Below are 18,826 nucleotides of genomic sequence, written 5' to 3' on the forward strand. Positions count from 1 at the left end.
CTGGACTGGAGGGCTTGTCTTATGAAGAGAGGTTGACTGAGCTCGGACTTTTTTCATTGGAGAAAAGGAGGAGGAGAGGGGACCTAATTGAGGTATACAAGATAATGGGAGGCATAGATAGAATTGATAGCCACAGACTATTTCCCAGAGCAGAAATGGCTAACACGAGGGGTCATAGTTTTAAGCTGGCTGGAGGTAAGTATAGTTGGGATGTCAGAGGCGGGTTCTTTACACAGAGAGTTGTGAGAGCATGGAATGCGTTGCCAGCAGCAGTTGTGGAAGCAAGGTCATTGGGGACATTTAAGAGACTGCTGGACATGCATATGGTCACAGAAATTGGAGGGTGCATACATGAGGATCAATGGCCGGCACAACATCGTGGGCTGAAGGGCCTGTTCTGTGCTGTACTGTTCTATGTTCTATGTTCTAAAACTGGAAATGACACTACTCACCATAACACACCAGACAGTATAAATTCCAAGTACAGTGGAATAACATTGTTTCATCAGAGGCTCCACTGATGATGTCACCTTGCATGGCGACTAAACGCCTGAACAAAAACAAGCCAACAATCTCTTTCTGCCCTTGTTTAGGATGAGATACAGGCGTTAAACTTCTTAGGACAGCCCTGAGGTCTGGAGACCCCCTGCCACCCCACCCCTCAGCAGAATTGGTCTCAGGGACTCTGGCTAATGCCAAGCACTGTTCAAGAACAGGGACGATGGTTGGCTCTTTCCGTGGCCTGTTTTTGTGTATATTATCTGTGTTGCGTGAGCTCTGCGCTGTGCTCCACCTCTATTGGCATGGCGGAGTTCGACTGGGTTAGAGGGTTGATGGAGAGCTTCTCAATAATCTCACAACCTCATGAACACATACCACACTATGTATAGACATCTACCCATCGGAAAATGAGAGAAACAGATGGAGGGACTTGAGCTTGAGATAACTTTCCAAGATCTCGGTCGATTATGTCACTGTTTATAATTAGCAGTGATGTATTGATATTGATCTATAGAATTGAAGTGGAAACTTCTCAACAGGTCTTCAGGTTCCGTGAACAACGGAATGATAATGTGAATAACCCATTCTCATGGTGATGGCTGAGAGATCAAAATACAGGAACAGAAAGAAGGTGAGGCCATTCAGCTCCCCTCCCCTGCCCCCACCAACAGACAGGGATTGATGACAGAGAGAGAGGAATTAAAAATGAAGAGTCATCGAAGAGAAAATGTAACAAATATACAAAGGTGCTATATGAACGCATGTTATTTCTGCCGTCTTACAGGAAGGCAGTTTGGACTGAAATGCTGATCCAAATTGGTGGGCAAGGCAGTTTTTGCCATTCCCCCCAAAGCAGCCTCTCAGTAGCCACAATACTGACTGATAACTAATGATTAAATGGTTACTTGCTAATGACCATGAATGGTGGTGTTTTCTCACTGCAGCTATCAAGTGAGTACAGGAGCATTTTGATAACTGGGCATTTTCTGGTTACAATGAAAGGGTTCAAGGACGTATCACTGATCGTAGCTCAAAGTCTACATCCTGCAACATATATTGCTATTCACATCCAGTGACAGAATTTTAATATCACTAACTACTAGAGAATTTCCATCCTGACCCAAGCAGTGGACTTGTTGACATGTACATCACAGTTTGTCAAATTGCACTGCACTCTCTGCGTGCATGGCCCATATACGAACATTTCGTATTAGATTGATTGCAAGCCAGTGCCACATGACACCAGACTTCTGTAGTATACTCAAGTAAAATGATAACATTCTTACAGTCATAGAAATATACAGCACAGAAACAGACCCTTCAAGGCAACCTGTCTATGCCAACAAGATATCCTATATAAATCTAGTCCCATTTGCCAGCATTTGGTCCATACCCCTCTAACCCTTTCCTATTCATGTACCCATCCAAATGCCTCTTAAATGTTGTAATTGTACCAGCCTCCATCACTTCCTCTGGCAGCTCATTCCATACACGCACCACTCTTTGCGTGAAAATGGTCCCTTTTAGATCTTTCCTGTCATACCTTAAACCTATGCCCTCTAGTTTTAGACTCCCCTACCTAGGGGAAAAGACCTCAACACTACATCCAATCCACGTCCCTCGCATTTTTATAAACCTCTGTAAGATCACCCCTCAGCCTCCAGTGCTCCAGGGAAAATAGCTCCAGTCTATGCAGCCTCTCCCTATAGCTCAAACCCTCCAACCCTGGCAACATCCTTGTAAACTCGCTCCGAACCCTTTCAAGTCAACCCTCAAGGAGACCAAAAATGAATGCAGTATTCCAAAAATGGTCTCAGTAGTGACACATACAGCCACAAAATGAACTCCCAACTCGTATACTCAATGCACTGACCAATAAAGCTAAGGATTCCAAACACTGCCTTCATTATCCTATCTACCTGTGACTCCACTTTTAAGGAACTATGAACCTGCACTCCAAGGTCTCTTTGTTCAGCAACACTCCCCAATCTTGATGTCTCTTCTCTTCATACTCGTGTGTCCCAGCATTTTCTCCTCATTTCTTAAGATTAAACCAAATCAACTTAATTGAACCTTAAATGGACACCATATGACAAATCACCATCCTAAAGGAAGGGGGCTTATGTGACACATCGGTAATGTTCCTAGCTCTGAGCTAGGAGACCTACGTTCAAGTCCCACTTAATTCCACAGGTGTGTCGTACTCTCTCCAAACAGGTTGATTAGAAAATACAAACGGGAAAAAGTGTCAAAGGAATTTTACAAGGCTCAAATTAAAAATTTAGTTTGTGCCATTGGTTTTACTTTGTGCAATTTTAGATAAAGCCATGAAAGAAATTAACTCAAATTAAACCAAATAGCCCCATGAAGGAGCGGTGTAACTTAAGATAAGCTCCCAAAAGAAACTTCCAATTAAAATGTGCTTTTGTGAGTCTCTTTATAAGTACTCTAGATTCTTAAGTAAACAATACCCTTCATTGGTGTATCTTACCAAAATAATTAACATACCCAAATAATTAACACCTCAACCATTGGTCTGCTAGACCAACAAGCCCCCAGGAAGGGTAGGGCTAAAGATACTATTTTATCTTTCTGTTCCATGGGGGGGATATTTTTGGAAATAATCAGGTTTTCTCTGGGCTCAATTACCTTTCTTCAATGCAGTTCTGAGGTCTTCAGTATTGTGGAGTGAGAAATTAGTGTTGTTTGGGCGCAGCATTCCCTCTTTGGGATTTTTCAGCAAACGCATAAAAGCATGAGAAGGGTGCCAGGTGTGTCTTACACTCATCCAGCACTCCCCCACCACAACCCCCATTGAGATTTTGGGTTGGATTGTATATGGAAATTCATGTTCCCACCCTATACTTCAGTCTTGACCAATCTGCTCACTGACCCTTCCCCTAAACACATCATAATTTTGGAAATGCAGAATGACATGGGCAATTATTATGAACTCTGTTACTATATTAATCTGAACCTCAGGCTTTTCATTTATGAATGTAGATGCTACTGTCAAAACGCAGATTGCTAAATAAATGAACTTATCTCTGGTTTTGGACTTTGAATTCCTCTTTATTCCCGACTAACAGATACAAAATACTCCTCCTAAGTGTGAGCTTCTGTCATCAACTTGGATAGAGGCAGTTTAACGACTGTTGCAAGTATCTCCAGACCAATACCTGGTGAGAACAGCTGCCAATCTACACCACATTGTTTGAACCATATAGTCAGAGGAATATAGGAAATAGGAGCAGGAGTAGGCCATTCTGCCTTTGGGTCCGTTCTGCCACTCAAGATCATGGTTGACCTTCTATGTCAAAGCCATATCCCCTTGATGTCTTCGACATCTCTAAATCCTATCTGTATGTCTCATACATTTTCAAATGTCTGAGCCTCCACCATTCGCTGAGACAGTAGACAGTTCCAATGATTCAACCCCTCACTATGAAGAAATTCCTCCTCATCTCAATGAAAAATGATCTTCCTCTAGCCAGAGTCTGCAATCACCTGAGTTTAGACAGCCCCAAACCAACCAACTCCACAACTCCCCTCACCATAACATCCTTCATGCACCAATCCCTGCGATCATCCTGAATATTTCAACATGAGTTTTGGTTTTAGAATATACTGACCCAGCCCCCTCAATCTATCCATCCTGGAATCAAGCAGCTTCACTCACAAAAAGGAGGCCATTTGGTCAGTTACATCTGTGCCCACTTCTTGTAAACTTCAACTCGGTACTAATCCCAATCATTTCTGGTCAACGTGACCTTTCCTGGTGACCTCCCCAGAGCAGCACAGCACAAGTACATCTCTCAGCGAGTGCACAGTCCAGTCAATTGAACTTGGCTAAGTATAAGCTTCCCAACTGCCATTTCCTTCATATTGCAGTCTGCATTTCCTACAGGCTCATCCATGGTTCTACATGTTGGTGAAAATGGTCGATAGCATCAGGGCCCTAGGAGTGACAGTCACCAACAATCTGTCCTGGACCACCCGCATCAATACTGCAGTCAAGAAAGCGATACCAACGTCTCTGTTTCCCCTGGGAGGCTAAGGAAATTAAACGTATCCGTAAGGACACTTACCAATTTTATTGATGCACCATAGAAACATTCTATCCAGATGCATCATGGCTTGGAATAGCAACTGCTCTGCCCAGGACCATAAAAAACTACCGAGAGTTGTGGACACAGCCCAGTCCATCACACAAACCAACTTTCCATCCATCGACTCCACTGGCACTTCTCACAGACTCAGGAAGGCAGCCAACATTATTAAAGACCCCTCCCACCCCAGTTATAAGTTCTTCCAACCTCTTCTGTCGGGCAGAAGGGTCTAAAGCTTAAAGGTGGGTACCAACAGATTCAAGGACAGCCTCTTCCTTGCTGTTATTAAACTTCCGAATGGACCTTTCAAATTTTAAACGGTGATTTCACCCTTTGTGCATCTTCTCTGCAGCGATAACACTGTATTTGTTGCTCTGTTCCATTGCCCTAATACACTTTGTATGACATGATCTGCCTGTGCTGCACATACAACAAGAATTTTCACTGCATCCAGGTACATGTGTCAATAATAAATCAAATCTGCACAAAAGGTAAACAAAGGAAAGAGCGAGCCTTTCTATTTGATCACTGAAATTTCTCTAACTATTCTGAAGGTCAGGTCAAGCCATATCTAGATTGGAACATCTAAGAGTAAAACAGGGGAAGCATGAAGGAACATGAGACAAGAGCACAGAACCTGGACAGGCCCACCCCACCGAAGAATTTCGGGCAAGTTCAAAACAATTCCTGTTCCATTGTTTGCACACGCCTTTTAAAACAAATTGCCTTTGTTGACAAGGACTGTGTTTGGAATGAAGTGGGAATGCATCATTCGTTGGCTTACCATATACACCAGTGTCCAGGAGCTGGAGAAATTGTTTGACTGCACTCTGCATTTCCTCTTTGGTCAGATCCATCAGGGAAACCACGCGGAAATTTAACTGGTGCAACAGGTTCGACAGTTCAAAGACATCGATTACTGTGGCTAACAGCTTGGGGTGATTTACATAGTTCATGTTCCCAATCAGCAGTGCCACTTTGTCAGTCGCTGAAATACATGGGAGTAAAACGTTATTGGTGGATTGCCGCTGCGAGATGGCACAGGTATAAAATTAGAGACCAGTGCAGTACCGAGGCAGCATGCTGCAGCAAGACCGACCCCTCAGCTTTCAGTCAGAAAGCTGCTGGATCCGAGCCAGAGACAGAGGAGTACAGGGCAGAGGGTGTGCTGCATTGTCTGAGGGACTGTCTTTTCAGCAAGATAACTGACGTCTTACATTCTCCAGGAGGTGGACAAAAAAAAATCCCGTGAGACCATCCAATTAAAGAGCAGCAAAATGGTCTGCAGTGCCCCAGCTAATGTTCATCTCTCTGATGGGTACCACATTCCTGCTTGAGAGGGCTCGCTGTACACAAATTGGCTGCTGTTTTACTCATACTGCAAATGTCAAAGAGTAATTTACGAGCTAGAAGAGTAGTTTGGGACATTCTGAAATTGTGAAAGGTGCAAACTAAACTAATTTCTCTTAGGCTCAACGCGCTCACTTAGAATCCCTATTGTGTGGGAGCAGGTCGTTCGGCCCATCGAGTCTGCACCGACCTTCTGGAGAGCATTCACACAGACTGACCCCCTCTTACCCCATCTCTGTAACCCAGCATTTCCAATAGCTATTACACCCAGCCTGCACAACCCTGGACGCTAGGCAACTGAGCACAGGCAATCTAGCCACCCTGCACATATTGGGACAGTAGTTGGAAACCAGCACACCCGGATGAAACCCATGGGGAGAAACTCCAGACAGACAATTGTATGAGGCTGGAATTGAACGCAGGTCCCTGGCGCTGTGAGCCAGCAGTGTCGACCACTGAGCCATTGTGCCGCCAATGTGTTGATCAAGTTCTGCTGATTGGTATAAGGCCATTCTTATGAATGGTGGATTCTAGAATCACAATCTCCTGTGAGAGCACGAGGAAGTGGTGTCCTGTGACCCATTATCATCTTGTTTTAGTAAGACACTGGAAGTAGAATGTAACTCAGTGCCACAAACCGTGCACTTCTGCTGGAATGCAAGTGGATGACCAGAGTCTTGTTCAGGCAGAATTTCAGCATCAATGGTCCTTTGTTGTGGAATACCCTGTGGCTCACCTGCTGCCTGCTCTCAATACCAAGTGTACTAGGACGAAGTCCCATTGTCAGTTCGTCGCAGTGTCACATTTTCCCCCAGACAAGGAAAGGATTAGACCAATTAGACCTATTGTTGAATAAAGGATTTTACTTTTTCCTTTTTGCCTTGCACCTATCAGGACAAATGCAAGAATGCCAAAGTTTAAACAATTGCAGCAGAATATACTGCAGGAGAAAAAGGTGCTGATTGATTGGCAAGTTGACTGTGACTAGCCAAGGCATTACCATTGAGAAAGCTGTAGATTCCTCAAGCTCTGGCAACACATTTCTCTTTTAGGAACAGTCAAGTTCTGCACCACCGAGCATAACTTTCTTGTCAGTATTTTGTAAACCATGAAATTACGAGAACAGGGTAAGAAGCATGGGACAAAGCAAAAAATGGATGAGGTTCTGGAAGGAACAAAAGCTGAAATTACTACAGGTCTGGCAGCATCTGTTTCCACAGTTTCTTCCTGCTGAATTTCTTCAGTGATTTCCAGCTTTGTTCATTTCAGATCTCCATCATCCAGAATTCTTTGATTTATTTAAGGAACGAGGCTAATTTGGACAATAAAGTCCAGCAAAGATCTAGTTAGCCAAATGGCTAATGGTTTCTGTGCAATATATACTCAATAATGGGTAACAGTGAATAGCTTGCAAAAACATGTATTTGAACTTATGTGACATAATTTTGTGTTTGTTACAGCAGTTTCTGGTAGAAATGTCACTGTGACGTGTTTTATGAGGATTTGACCATTGTAAAATGCAAAAGACACTTGTAAATAACTAAAGCTGGTGCTGACATACCACATAGTCTCACTTCTTGAGGTGTATCTGAAAGGAAAAACAGAGACAGAATGTATAAGAACAAAATGAAAGATCACATCGTTTGCTTTTAATAAAACAGAATGAATGTTGTGAGCAGATTCATAGGATCCCTACAGTGCAGAAAGAGGCCATTTGGCCCATTGACTATGTACAGGCTATTCAAAGTGCATCCCACCCAAACCCAACCACCCCGCCCTATCCCTGTAACCCTGCATTTCCCGTGGCTAATCCACCTAGCCTGCACATCTCTGGACTGCGGCAGGAAACCATAGCATGCAGGGGAAACCCTCGCAGACAAGGGTAGAATGTGTGAACTCTACACAGACAGTCGCCCAACGACGGAATCGAATCCAGGTCCCTGGTGCTGAGAGGCAGCAGTGCTAACCACTGCGTCACCGAACTGGCATTACCAAATGTAGAAGTTCAGCTATCATTTCAGTGACCAGCACAGCAGATTTCAGTCATATTCCTGCCCTTACTGTAGAACATTCTTAACCCTTTGCTGGCCTCGAATTCAACACAACATACAATGTATTAGGACAGTAACTATTTCAGGACTAACAGTCTATTGTGAGTAACATGGACGGAAGAAATAGCGATCTTTCAAATCCACAATCACTGCCCATCAAGTAAGATGAGGGCCGCAAAGACGTGGGAACATCACCGTACCACTGAGCTGCTCTCTGAGCCACTCATCATCCAAAATTGAAGATATAATCGCCATTCCTTCAGCCTCACTGGGTCAAAATCCTGGAACTCCATCACTAACAGAACTAACCCTATACCACATGGACTGAGCAGGTCAAGAAGGCAGCTCACCACCACCTCCTCGACTGTCACTAGGGGCAAGTAATAAACGCTGGCCCAGCCAACGACACACACTATCCTCAACAAAGTAAAGAAAGAAGTCTGACAACAGAATGATACAGATTTGTCAGTCACTTTTGGAGGGAAAGTTAGGGTTTTCTGAGCTAACTGGACACTCAACTCGAATATGTAATACCCAAGGGAGAGTTCAGATGTTGTCACTCTTGCTAAATTTTGTATGTACAGTGATCCATTGGAGAGGATTGTTTCAAAATAATAAATGGATCAACATCTCATCAATTTAAAAAATGCATTTTCATAATGAATGCATAGGCCATTAGGCAGGGGATTTCTACGTGGAAACTGCGCTTTGCATTTCAGGGCTGGTTACAAGGTTGGGCATTTTTTTTGTCTGTTCCTGACAGGCTTTAGTGGGAACAGTGTCTTGCTACACACACACAGACACAGACACAGACACACACGTGCGGGCACACAGACGCAGACGCGCGCGGGCACAGACACACATGGTATTGCCAGCATACTCAGCCCTACCTGGCTTTCGGCAGATAGACGGCGACTTTGCTGTTACTTTCCTTTCTCCAGAGCCTGGAAATAGACCACTACTCATTATTTCATTGGTAATGAGATACTAAGACCAGCCCAAACTGTTAACAAAAGCTGAGCAAGGAAGTCCTGGTGAGCCCTATGATCCTCAGCATGTTGAAAATTAGGGACAATCCAGTTGCAGCATTTAGCAGAACATCAAAAGAGACAGTGAGATAGAGTCATACAACTTGGAAAGAGAGACCCTTACCCAGCAGCATCCTGGTAAATTTATATTGCCATTCCTTCAGACTTGCTGGTCAAAATCCTGGGACTCATTGCCTTACATCATTATGGGTCAAGCTACACCCCAGGGAACTGCAGCGTTTCAGGAAGGCAGCTCACCACAACTTCCCCAAGAGCAAACAGGGTCAGGCAATAAATGCTGGCACTGCCAGCGATGCCCACATCCTGTGAACAAATGGATAATGAATATAACGAAACTGCAAGTTCCTCCTGTGAAAATCTGTTCAGGTTTGGGTTAAACAGAAATTTCACATTTGACATTGACTGATTTGATACAACTGTTAAAGGTTAAGAGGCGAATACGACCAGTTGAGCTCTAAAATACAGACCAGTCATTATCAAACGGAGATGTGGAGCAGGCTGAAGGGGTAGGGGTCCGTCGCTGGATACCATTAGATACAATCCCTGACCAGATTGTGGGGACAATAGTCTGTCTGTGCTACTCATAAGAATCCTGTGTGAAGTGAGCAGGAGCGTTGCTTGCTGCATTCATTGAGCTAAAGGCCTACTGGACAAAAGCAACATTAAATTAGCACAAGGGACTAAAGGGCTCTTAGGTTTGGCAACAAAATAAATTGGGCAGTTGACAAACTGGACCTGATCCATGCTCTAGTTTCAGAAGAAAGTGCCAGACCGACCTTTTTCCGTTATCTGAAATGAGTTTTTAAAGTACAGCTTCACCAAAACCTATTGAAAATGGCCAAACAAAAAACGTCATTCTTACCTGCAACTCGAAGGGGAGGCAACGCTACAGCAATGGGAATGATTTCAACTGTAAGAGATATGTAGATGCAAACTAATTTTTAAAAGTTGGAAATGGTTCACAGACATCTCCACAATAGGAATAACCGATAACACATTAGTCACATGTCAAAACTGAGCAGGCTACGAGAATGCAGCTATTTTAGGCCATACACCTCCAAGACAAAGCAGCCGTTGGATCAGTACCCCATCCGTTCCCTTCACCACTGGTGCACAGTAACAGCAGAGTGTACCATCAATAAGATGTCGCCAAGGCTCCTGCGACAGCACCTCCCTTCATGGATGGGCAAAGGGAACAGGTGCATAGACACACCACCAGCATCTGCAGGTTCCCCACCGAGATCCACATTATCCCCCACTCCTTCATTTTCACTGGGTCTGAAGCTAACAGCAGCTTCAGCAATGCGTTCACCACATGGTGTACCATATGGCAAGGCAGGCCATCATCGACAGCATTAAAAGTGTCCATACCCAGAGAATGAAGGAAACGTGAAATGTGAGACAGCGTGCGAGACACAGAGAGGGTGAAAGCGAGAGCGCGAGACACAGAGAGGGTGAAAGCGAGAGTGCAAGACAGAGAGAGAGTGAAAGATTTATTGGACATTCCTAGTTGCCTTTGACCTGCCTTCTTCCAACAATGCTGTCCATGTGCTGTAGACAGACCCACAATATCACTAAGATCTTGACCCAGCAACAATGAAGTAACAGTGATATATTTCCAAGTCAGGACAGTGAATGGCTTTGGAGAGGAACTTGCAGGGGATGGTGTTCCCATATATCTGCTGCCCTTGTCCTTTTAGACAGAAGTGATCATAGGTTTGGAAACTGCAGTCTAAGCGGCTATAGTGAGCTGCTGTAATGCATTTTTAAATCAAAGGCAGACAGATCTTCATTAAACCAAGGGGTGAAAGGTTATCAGGGGCAGGCAGGAATGAGGATTGGATGTTTTGACCAGATCAGTCATGATTGCATTGAGTTGTGGACCAGGCTTGAAAGGCTGAATGGCCTTCCTATGCCTCTCATTTGTATAAAAAGGTGTGAGGGTATAAAAATATGGCATCACAAATATCAGTTCAATTACCAATCATCGCTGTCATCGTAGCTCGTAGTATGTATGCCTTTCATTTTAAATGTCAACACGACATTTCTCTGACACCAAATCCTAATAGAAGGGTCCAGAGAAAATAGAAGAGCTGTTGAGACAGCAAGGCTATCTCCTGCTAACTGTTGGTGGTCAGCTAATGGGAAAAGGCCGACTAGGATACTAACGTGGAAACACTCCAGGACTGAATTTGAGAAAGAACGGCCTTCAATGACTGAAATTTATAGACATCTTCCCAGTCTGTGAGTAAATACGGCGAGCTAGAGAATTTTTGACGCCCTGATGGGAGAATCTGGTGAAATGCATTAGGAAGTGGGGTTTATTGGGAAGATTAGAAGAAGTGGTGTGGGTCATGGTTTACTAACAGCATTAACATCAGTGGAATGGCTCCTTTCTGTGCTGTATGGCTCACAGAATTCTGGGTGGTTCTCCGGTGCGCGACGCTGTGCCAGTATTTACCTACACTCAGGTCAGCGGCAGAGCTCCAGCACTCTCCTTGGTCATTGGTGACCGCACACAGGTACGTCCCGTAATGCCTCATCTCCACTGCAGCTATCTAGGCAGAGAGAAAATGAAACGTACCTTCATTAGACAACTAGTGCGGCCACATTGTGTTTGTGCTATGTTGTTCTTGAGTGATGTCTTTCTAAAAATGAGAAGGTGATCCCAAAAATGGCACAGGTCATGGCATGGTAGGCCTCACAAGCCACTCAGTTCAAGGGCAATTAGGGATATACAACAAATACTAGCCTTGTCACCAACACTTCGAACCCATGAAAGAACAAATATAGATGAGAGACCACAGCTGGAGTCAATAGTAGTTGTTCTGGAAAGAACATGTGGCCTCGGAAGACATTTAAGGGTACCTGCACTCGAAGGGTTAAACGATGAGGAGACTATATATGAACTCCGGGTCTGTGCTGCGGAATGCAGACGATCAAGCAGTGATTTCATGGGAGGTTTTCAGGAAATTAGGCAGAAAAGATGGGTCAGAATAGGAATAACCGTTTCTTCTGGCTGGTGATGCTAGAACTGGTGGCTGTAACCTCAAAATTAAAGCGAGGCTTCTCAGGAATGAAGTTCTCCAGGCAAAACTGAGAAATAATTTTTCCATGTGATAGTTTGAACAATCTTTCCAATTGCACAAGTGATTAGCAAGTACAACGCATCCTATAAAAATATTTAATTTGAAATGACACTGCAATACAATTGGGGTTCTTAGGCGGGGTCTAGGGGCATTGGAGAACAGAATCAAATAAGTTTCGCTATGTGATTGGAAGGTCCACGCTTGCTCTTATCAGTCAGAATACTCAGTGTAGTATTAGGATGTCACCTTGCTGCTGTACAGGTCATTTGCTGAGACCACTTTTAGAATATTGCATATTGGTCACTCTTCTACAGAAAAGATGTTGTTGAACTTGACAGGGTGTAGAAAAGATTTCCAAGAACGTCACCAGGACTGGAGGGTTTGAACAAATGGCCGAGGCTGAATACGATAGGCGTGGAGCTGGGTGAACACAGCAGGCCAAAGCAGCAGGGGAGCAGGAAAGCTGATGCTTCAGGCCCAGACCTTCTTCAGAAATGACCCTTCTTCAGGCCTGAAGCATCAGCTTTTCTGCTCCTCTGATGCTGCTTGGCCTGCTGTGTTCACCCAGCTCCACACCGTGTTGTCTCAGATTCTCCAGCATCTGCAGTTCCTACTAAGGCTGAATAGGCTGGGTTTTTTTTTCCCTTGGAGGGTCAGAGGCTCGGGGTCACCCTTATAGAGGTTTATAAAATCATGAGGGGTATGCATAGGGCGAATAGGCAAATTTCTGAGGGTGGGGGAGTCCTAAACTGGAGGGCTTAGGCTTAGGGTGAGGGGGGAAAGATATCAAAAGGACCTGAGGTTAACTTTTTCATGCAGAGAGTGGTGTGTGTATGGAATGAACTGCCAGAGGTAGTGGTAGAGGCTGGTACAATTAAAGCATTTAAAAGGCATCTGTATGTGTATATTATGAGGAAATGTTAAAATAGATATGAACCAAATGCGGGCAACTGGCTCGAGGCCAGACTGGGATGTCTGGTCGGTACAGAGGAGTTGGGTCGCAGGGTCTGTTTCTGTATTGCATGAATCTAAAAGGTGGGAGAGGGTTAGAATTCTCTTCTTTAAATGGAAATTAATGCTGGAAAAATTTTAAATTTGAGATTACATTGTGCAAAGGTTTACAGGGATAGGCTTTTAGAGATACTAGGTGGATCAACCATGATCTCATTGACTGGCCTAACTGGCTCGCAGGGGCCGAATGGCTTTGTATCTCTAAAGCATCACCCAGTCCAACTCTGCCATTCTGAGTAGGATTTCAGTAATCTGAAGCGATTTGAACATTTGGCAATAGTGCAACACACACAATACTGGATTGCTGCCCCTTACACAGGCCTAACTGTTTACAATCATCCATAGTTCAACTTACTATCCTTGTTCAAAACAAGGTAGTGCCAACGTTCAGAACTCAGAGTGAGCAGATCAAATTCACATTTAATCTCACACCCCTCAGCTTCAACTTCATACACCAATCAAATAGCCTTTCATTGATCAATACAGTGATAGTCAACACACACTCACACACTCGGGTTGCTTGTCAGAGCTGCATTCAGGCCAACAGTAACTCATACCGTCCACGGACTGTTTGGAAGAAGCACAAATCTGTTCACTTACCGCCAACTCCCCTTTGGTTTGGTCAGGTAACAGGTTGCCATTCTTGTACCACTGGTATTTTGGAGCAGGAATTCCAAAGGCGACACACCTCAAGGATACTCTCTGGCCAACGTGGACCCTCAGAGATTCAGGCTGTAGTCCAATCATAGGCTCCCCTTTCCATCTGTGAGGTAACTCTGCGATTAAATTCAACAAATGCTCGTAACTAAAGCAAAACACTGAAAGTGCAGATTAAACACAGAGTATACGGAGATGCTGCCGAAAGAGTCAACCTATCCTTTAGTTTCCAAATAACAATGGAACTACAACATAGTGCAAGACGTAGGTGGACGGAGAAGAGGATTCTGGTACCAGGCTGGAGAACTTGAACAATCAAATTGAGACCAGAAAAAATGAAAAAGAGTTACCCTGTGCTACATACAGGCAGACATATATTAATGCCAGAGATAACAAGGTATAGAGCTGGATGGACACAGCAGCCCAAGTAGCATCAGGGGAGTAGGAAAGCTGACGCTTTGGGCCTAGACCCCTCTTCAGAAAATTTTCTGCCTGGCCTGCTGTGTTCATCCAGCCTCACACCGTGTTATCTCAGATTCTCCAGCATCTGCAGTTCCTACTATCTCATATATTAATGCCAGTTATTTCACCAGAGGCAGGAAACCCAACTAAACTGCAGTGTCTCAAGGACAATGCCAGCCACACCCACATCCCACGACAGAATATAAAGAACATCTAGAAACCAAAACCAAAAGCAATAAATTGCCAGTGTGTAGTTCAGAAGGAAAAGTCTTCATTGACAAACGATGCTGATGATTAAGATGTGGCAGGAAGAAGGTAGATAAAGATAACGCAGTCAATGTAACTTTTCCTTAATTTAAACAAAATAAAAATCCTTTGATAAAGTGCTCAATGATGAGTAAATAAGATCAGAGAATCAGAAATGCGAGGGAGGAGAATGGAGAGCGAGCTGGTTCCAAGAGACAGCTAACAGCGGAAAGTGGAGTCTCACAAGAGTCAGAGCTAGCACTACAACTAATCACTCTTGAAATACACCTAATAGACTGTGGTATCACGAGGGCTCTCGGGGTGCAGTGGTAGACCTCTTAGTTAGGAAAATCAAATCCCACTTGGTCCATGGGTATGCAATAACATCTCTGAACTGGTTAATCACAAAATATCCCTGCTGTGGAGATGCAAGCGTTGGACTGGGATGGAGAAAGTCACAAGTCACACGACAGCAGGTTATAGACCTATAGGTTTATTTGAAACACAAGCCTTCGGAGCGTAGCCCCTTCATCAGGTGAAGAGAATATTCAGACTATGGAATCAACAACATTACTTCCACACAGGTAGGTGATTCTAACATTAGCAGTGAGAGGCACAGGGGGTGGAACACCCTTCAGGCAACTCTGAAGAGGATGGAATCAAATTACAGGAAGGTATTAACTTGAAGAGTGGATGTATAATTACAAATGAGTTTCAACGTTGATAAGGCTGAAGTAAGCAGAGGTCAGGGAGATTGTCAAACTGCCTCTCCGCAGATAGTTCAAAAGTAAAGACATTCCCCCAAACGTAAGAATGACATGTCTCAAACTAGCTTAAAGTCGATTGTTTTCCTACCAAAATAAGCAAAGATGCTAACTTTCTGAACTAACTTGAAAGTGTTGAGTCTTGAGAAACAGGAGCAGCTATGAAACCACAGCTCACAAATGCAGCCAGCAACTTCCCTGTGGCAACTGCTGATATACAAAGGAACCATTACCCGATTTGATCAAATGGACTTTGATCTTTGCCCAGTTGCTGAATACACATTCATTCTGCTGGTTGTGCACTCGGCACACGTAGATTGCACTCCTCCCCTCGTTAACGGACAGCACCGACTGAGCAGCCCCAACGATCTGTAACAAACAGGAAAAACCAAGCTAAATGGGACCACCCAACACCACTGACATACCGAGGTGTGGGGAAATCTCTTCACTCAGAGAGGAGTGAGCCTGGGAATTCACTACCCCGGAAAGCCAGCATTGAAAGTTTTCACAAACAAGTTAGAATTCTTAGAGCAAAAGCAATCAAAGTTGGGGGTGGGGGGAGGGCTAGCGAACAGGAACTGAGGACTGTGTCAACCATGAACACACTGAATAATGCAACAGGCTTGAAGGGCCGAATGGCGTACTCCAGTTTCTATGGCAAGTAAAGGCAGTGGCAAACTGGCAATGACACTGGGCTAGTAATCCAGAACTTTAACTTATTGTTCTTGGGTTGAGCGTTCAAATCTCACCAGGGCAGATGGTGAAATTCAAATTCGATAAAAATCTGGAGTAAAAATCTGTTCCAATATCAGCCACGTAAACTGCAAAAACCCATCTGGTTCACTAATATCCTTTAGAGGAGGTGGTCTGCCACGTTTATCTGGTTTGGCACACTCCAGGCCCACAGCAGCGTGGGTGACTGCTAATGGCACTCTGGGAGAGTCAGGGGTGGATCATAAATACCAGTGTAACCAGTGACACGCTTATCCCGCGAATGAATTTAAAAACAAAACAAAACACCAGGCCCTTTCAACAGGCCAAATCTACAAGGCCGAGGTCAAAAGCATCCTCAGGCTTTTAAATCAAAAGCGAATTAAAAGGGACCTAAGGGGCAACTTTTTCATGTAGAGGGTGGTGCGAGTATGAATTCAGCTGCAAGAGGAAGTGGTGGAAGCTGGTACATTTTCAACATTTCGAAGGTATCTGGATGGGCACATGACTAGGAAGGGTTTAAGTGGAATTGGGCCAAATGCTGGCAAATGGGACTAGACTAATTTAGGATAACTGGTCAGCATGGACGAGTTGGACCGAAGGGTCTGTTTCTGTGCTGTATAGCTCTATGACCCTATTTGAAATGCACAATGGGACACTGCAGTGGTCATGTGATGTCAGTCACTTCTCTGTCTATACCCAAGATGCTCATGGAGTGTTTTACAAGTTGTATTGCTCCTCAAACTAATCATCGCTTTCAGATCAGCTAATGCATAAAAAGCGTGGAGTAAATACCAGTTCAGATGCCCCCAGTATGTCACCACAGCATTACCAAATAAATTTTGACATTGAGCTAAATATGCAAACAACAGGAGAGGTGGCCTAGTCAAAGTGTTAGGCTTTAAGAAACATCCCTGATTGATGGTGAAAGGATCATAACTTATTTCCGGGAATTTTTTTTTAAATTCAGATATGGGATGTGATGTTGTTGGCTGGACCAGCATTTATCGCCTGTCCCTAGTTGCCCTTGAGAAGGTGGTGGTGAGCTGCCTTCTTGAACCATGCAGCCCATGCACTGTGGGGAGACTAGAATGCCCTGAGGGAGAGAATTCCAGGATTTTGACCAGTTTCTGGTCAATGATAACCCCCAGGAATGTTGATAGAGGGATATACAGGGAGGGTAACACATTGAGTGTCAAGGGGTGATGGTTAGACTGTCTCTTATTGGAGAATGGTTATCGTCTGACATTTGTGTGGTGCAAACATTCCCTACAGCCATATCAACAAGTGAGTTTCTGCTCAATAGTGACTGTCCCACCCTCTCCAGGAAGTTAACAGGAGACTGGGGGGACTGGCACTTTCGGATTCAGCCAGCATGGAGGTAACAAAGTTGGAAGGTATTCCTGGCACAGTGACACATAAAAAATTCACAAGAGGAAATATGTAACATATTTCACAGAGAAACTTTCAGGGGGTGTCCCAGAAGTAGTTTATAAAACAAAGAGTTATTTATAAATAGAGTTAATGGTACATGTCTTTTCCCTAGGCTGGGTGTTTCAAGACAAGGGGCACATTTTTAAGGTGAGAGGAGAGAAAAAGAAAAAAAGACATGAGACATTTTTTTTAAAAATTACAGAGGGTGGTTGTTATGTGGAATGAACTGCAAGAGGAAGTGGTGAATGTGGGCACAATATTATGTTTAAAAGAGGTTTGGATAGGTACGTGAATAGGAGTGGTTTGGAGGGACATGAGCCAGGACCAGGGAGGTGGGACTAGTTTAGTTTGGGATTATGTTCAGCATGGACTGGTTGGACTGAAGGGTCTGTTTCTGTGCTGTTGGATGTTATGGAGCTGTATCCATTGAGATTTAGAATGAGGGTGGATCATTTGGACACATACAAGGTCCTTAAAGTGTGGATCCTGGCAGGATGTTTCATTTTACAGGAATATTTATGGAGTCATACAACAGAGAAATCAATGCATCAGTCCACCCATCCGTGGCTGGCCGACTCTCCTGAACTAATCCAATTCCATTTGGCTGCATTTGGCACATAGCCCTCTAAACCTTTCCTGTCCATGTACCCATCCAGGTGCCTTTTAAATGTTGTAACTGTACCTGCCTCTATCACTTCCTCTGGCAGTTCAATCCACACACCAGCCAATTTGTTGGCCCTACCATCATGTTAACTTTCTGATATTTGTGTATAACATCACCCAACTCTGGCCAAGAACATTCAATAGCTTCCTCGCCACTTTAAACCCAAACATTCTGTTCGTTTTTCCTCTTCTTCCTATGAAGATGAATCACATTTCACCACATTATATTCCATTTGCCAATGTAATTCACACATGTTTATATGAAATCCGTCTATCCCCTTCAATAACCCTATTGACAAATGTCTCCCAGCCTAATAAGGTGCCCCATGACCAGCCTCCTGACTTGCAGGTTCACACCATGCCCATTTACAAGTACAGCACAGCCCCTCCTCCATCAGCATGGCCAGATCCTGAGGGCCGCTACTGCAGACCACTGGTAGAATTGAACCTGGGGACGCAGGTTAAGAATAACGGCACTCCCTTTTAAGATGGAAGGAGATGAGGAGACCTTTTTTTCTCCCTGAGATATCAATTTGTGGAATTCTGTCCCCCAAATTGTGGAAACTGGATCATTGAACATATTCAAGACTAAACTGTGTGGAGTCTTGATAGAAAAGATAGTCGGGGGTGGGGTGGGGAGAGGGCGCAGACCTGAAAGCGGAGCTGAGGTCACAACCAGGTCAGTTGTGATTTCATGGAGTTGCCCACTTGATTGGGATCACGCGAACA

The 18,826-nt window shown here is 44.2% G+C and overlaps 1 protein-coding gene across 1 annotated transcript in view; it reads right to left on the minus strand.

The window, feature by feature from the left end:
* The window catches only part of malt3 (MALT paracaspase 3), a 115,918-nt gene that overhangs the window by 50,717 nt on the left and 46,375 nt on the right, over positions 1 to 18,826 (minus strand). The window contains exons 4-10 of the mRNA XM_048520939.2: positions 15,523 to 15,658; positions 13,761 to 13,936; positions 11,522 to 11,618; positions 9,923 to 9,970; positions 8,902 to 8,955; positions 7,522 to 7,548; positions 5,395 to 5,598 (exon numbers count right to left, since the gene is read on the minus strand). Of these exons, the coding sequence (XP_048376896.1) occupies positions 5,395 to 5,598; positions 7,522 to 7,548; positions 8,902 to 8,955; positions 9,923 to 9,970; positions 11,522 to 11,618; positions 13,761 to 13,936; positions 15,523 to 15,658 (742 nt within the window). The remainder of the gene's footprint in view (positions 1 to 5,394; positions 5,599 to 7,521; positions 7,549 to 8,901; positions 8,956 to 9,922; positions 9,971 to 11,521; positions 11,619 to 13,760; positions 13,937 to 15,522; positions 15,659 to 18,826) is intronic.

The sequence above is a fragment of the Stegostoma tigrinum genome, chromosome 36 (genome assembly GCF_030684315.1).
Source record: "Stegostoma tigrinum isolate sSteTig4 chromosome 36, sSteTig4.hap1, whole genome shotgun sequence".
Lineage (NCBI taxonomy): Eukaryota > Metazoa > Chordata > Chondrichthyes > Orectolobiformes > Stegostomatidae > Stegostoma > Stegostoma tigrinum.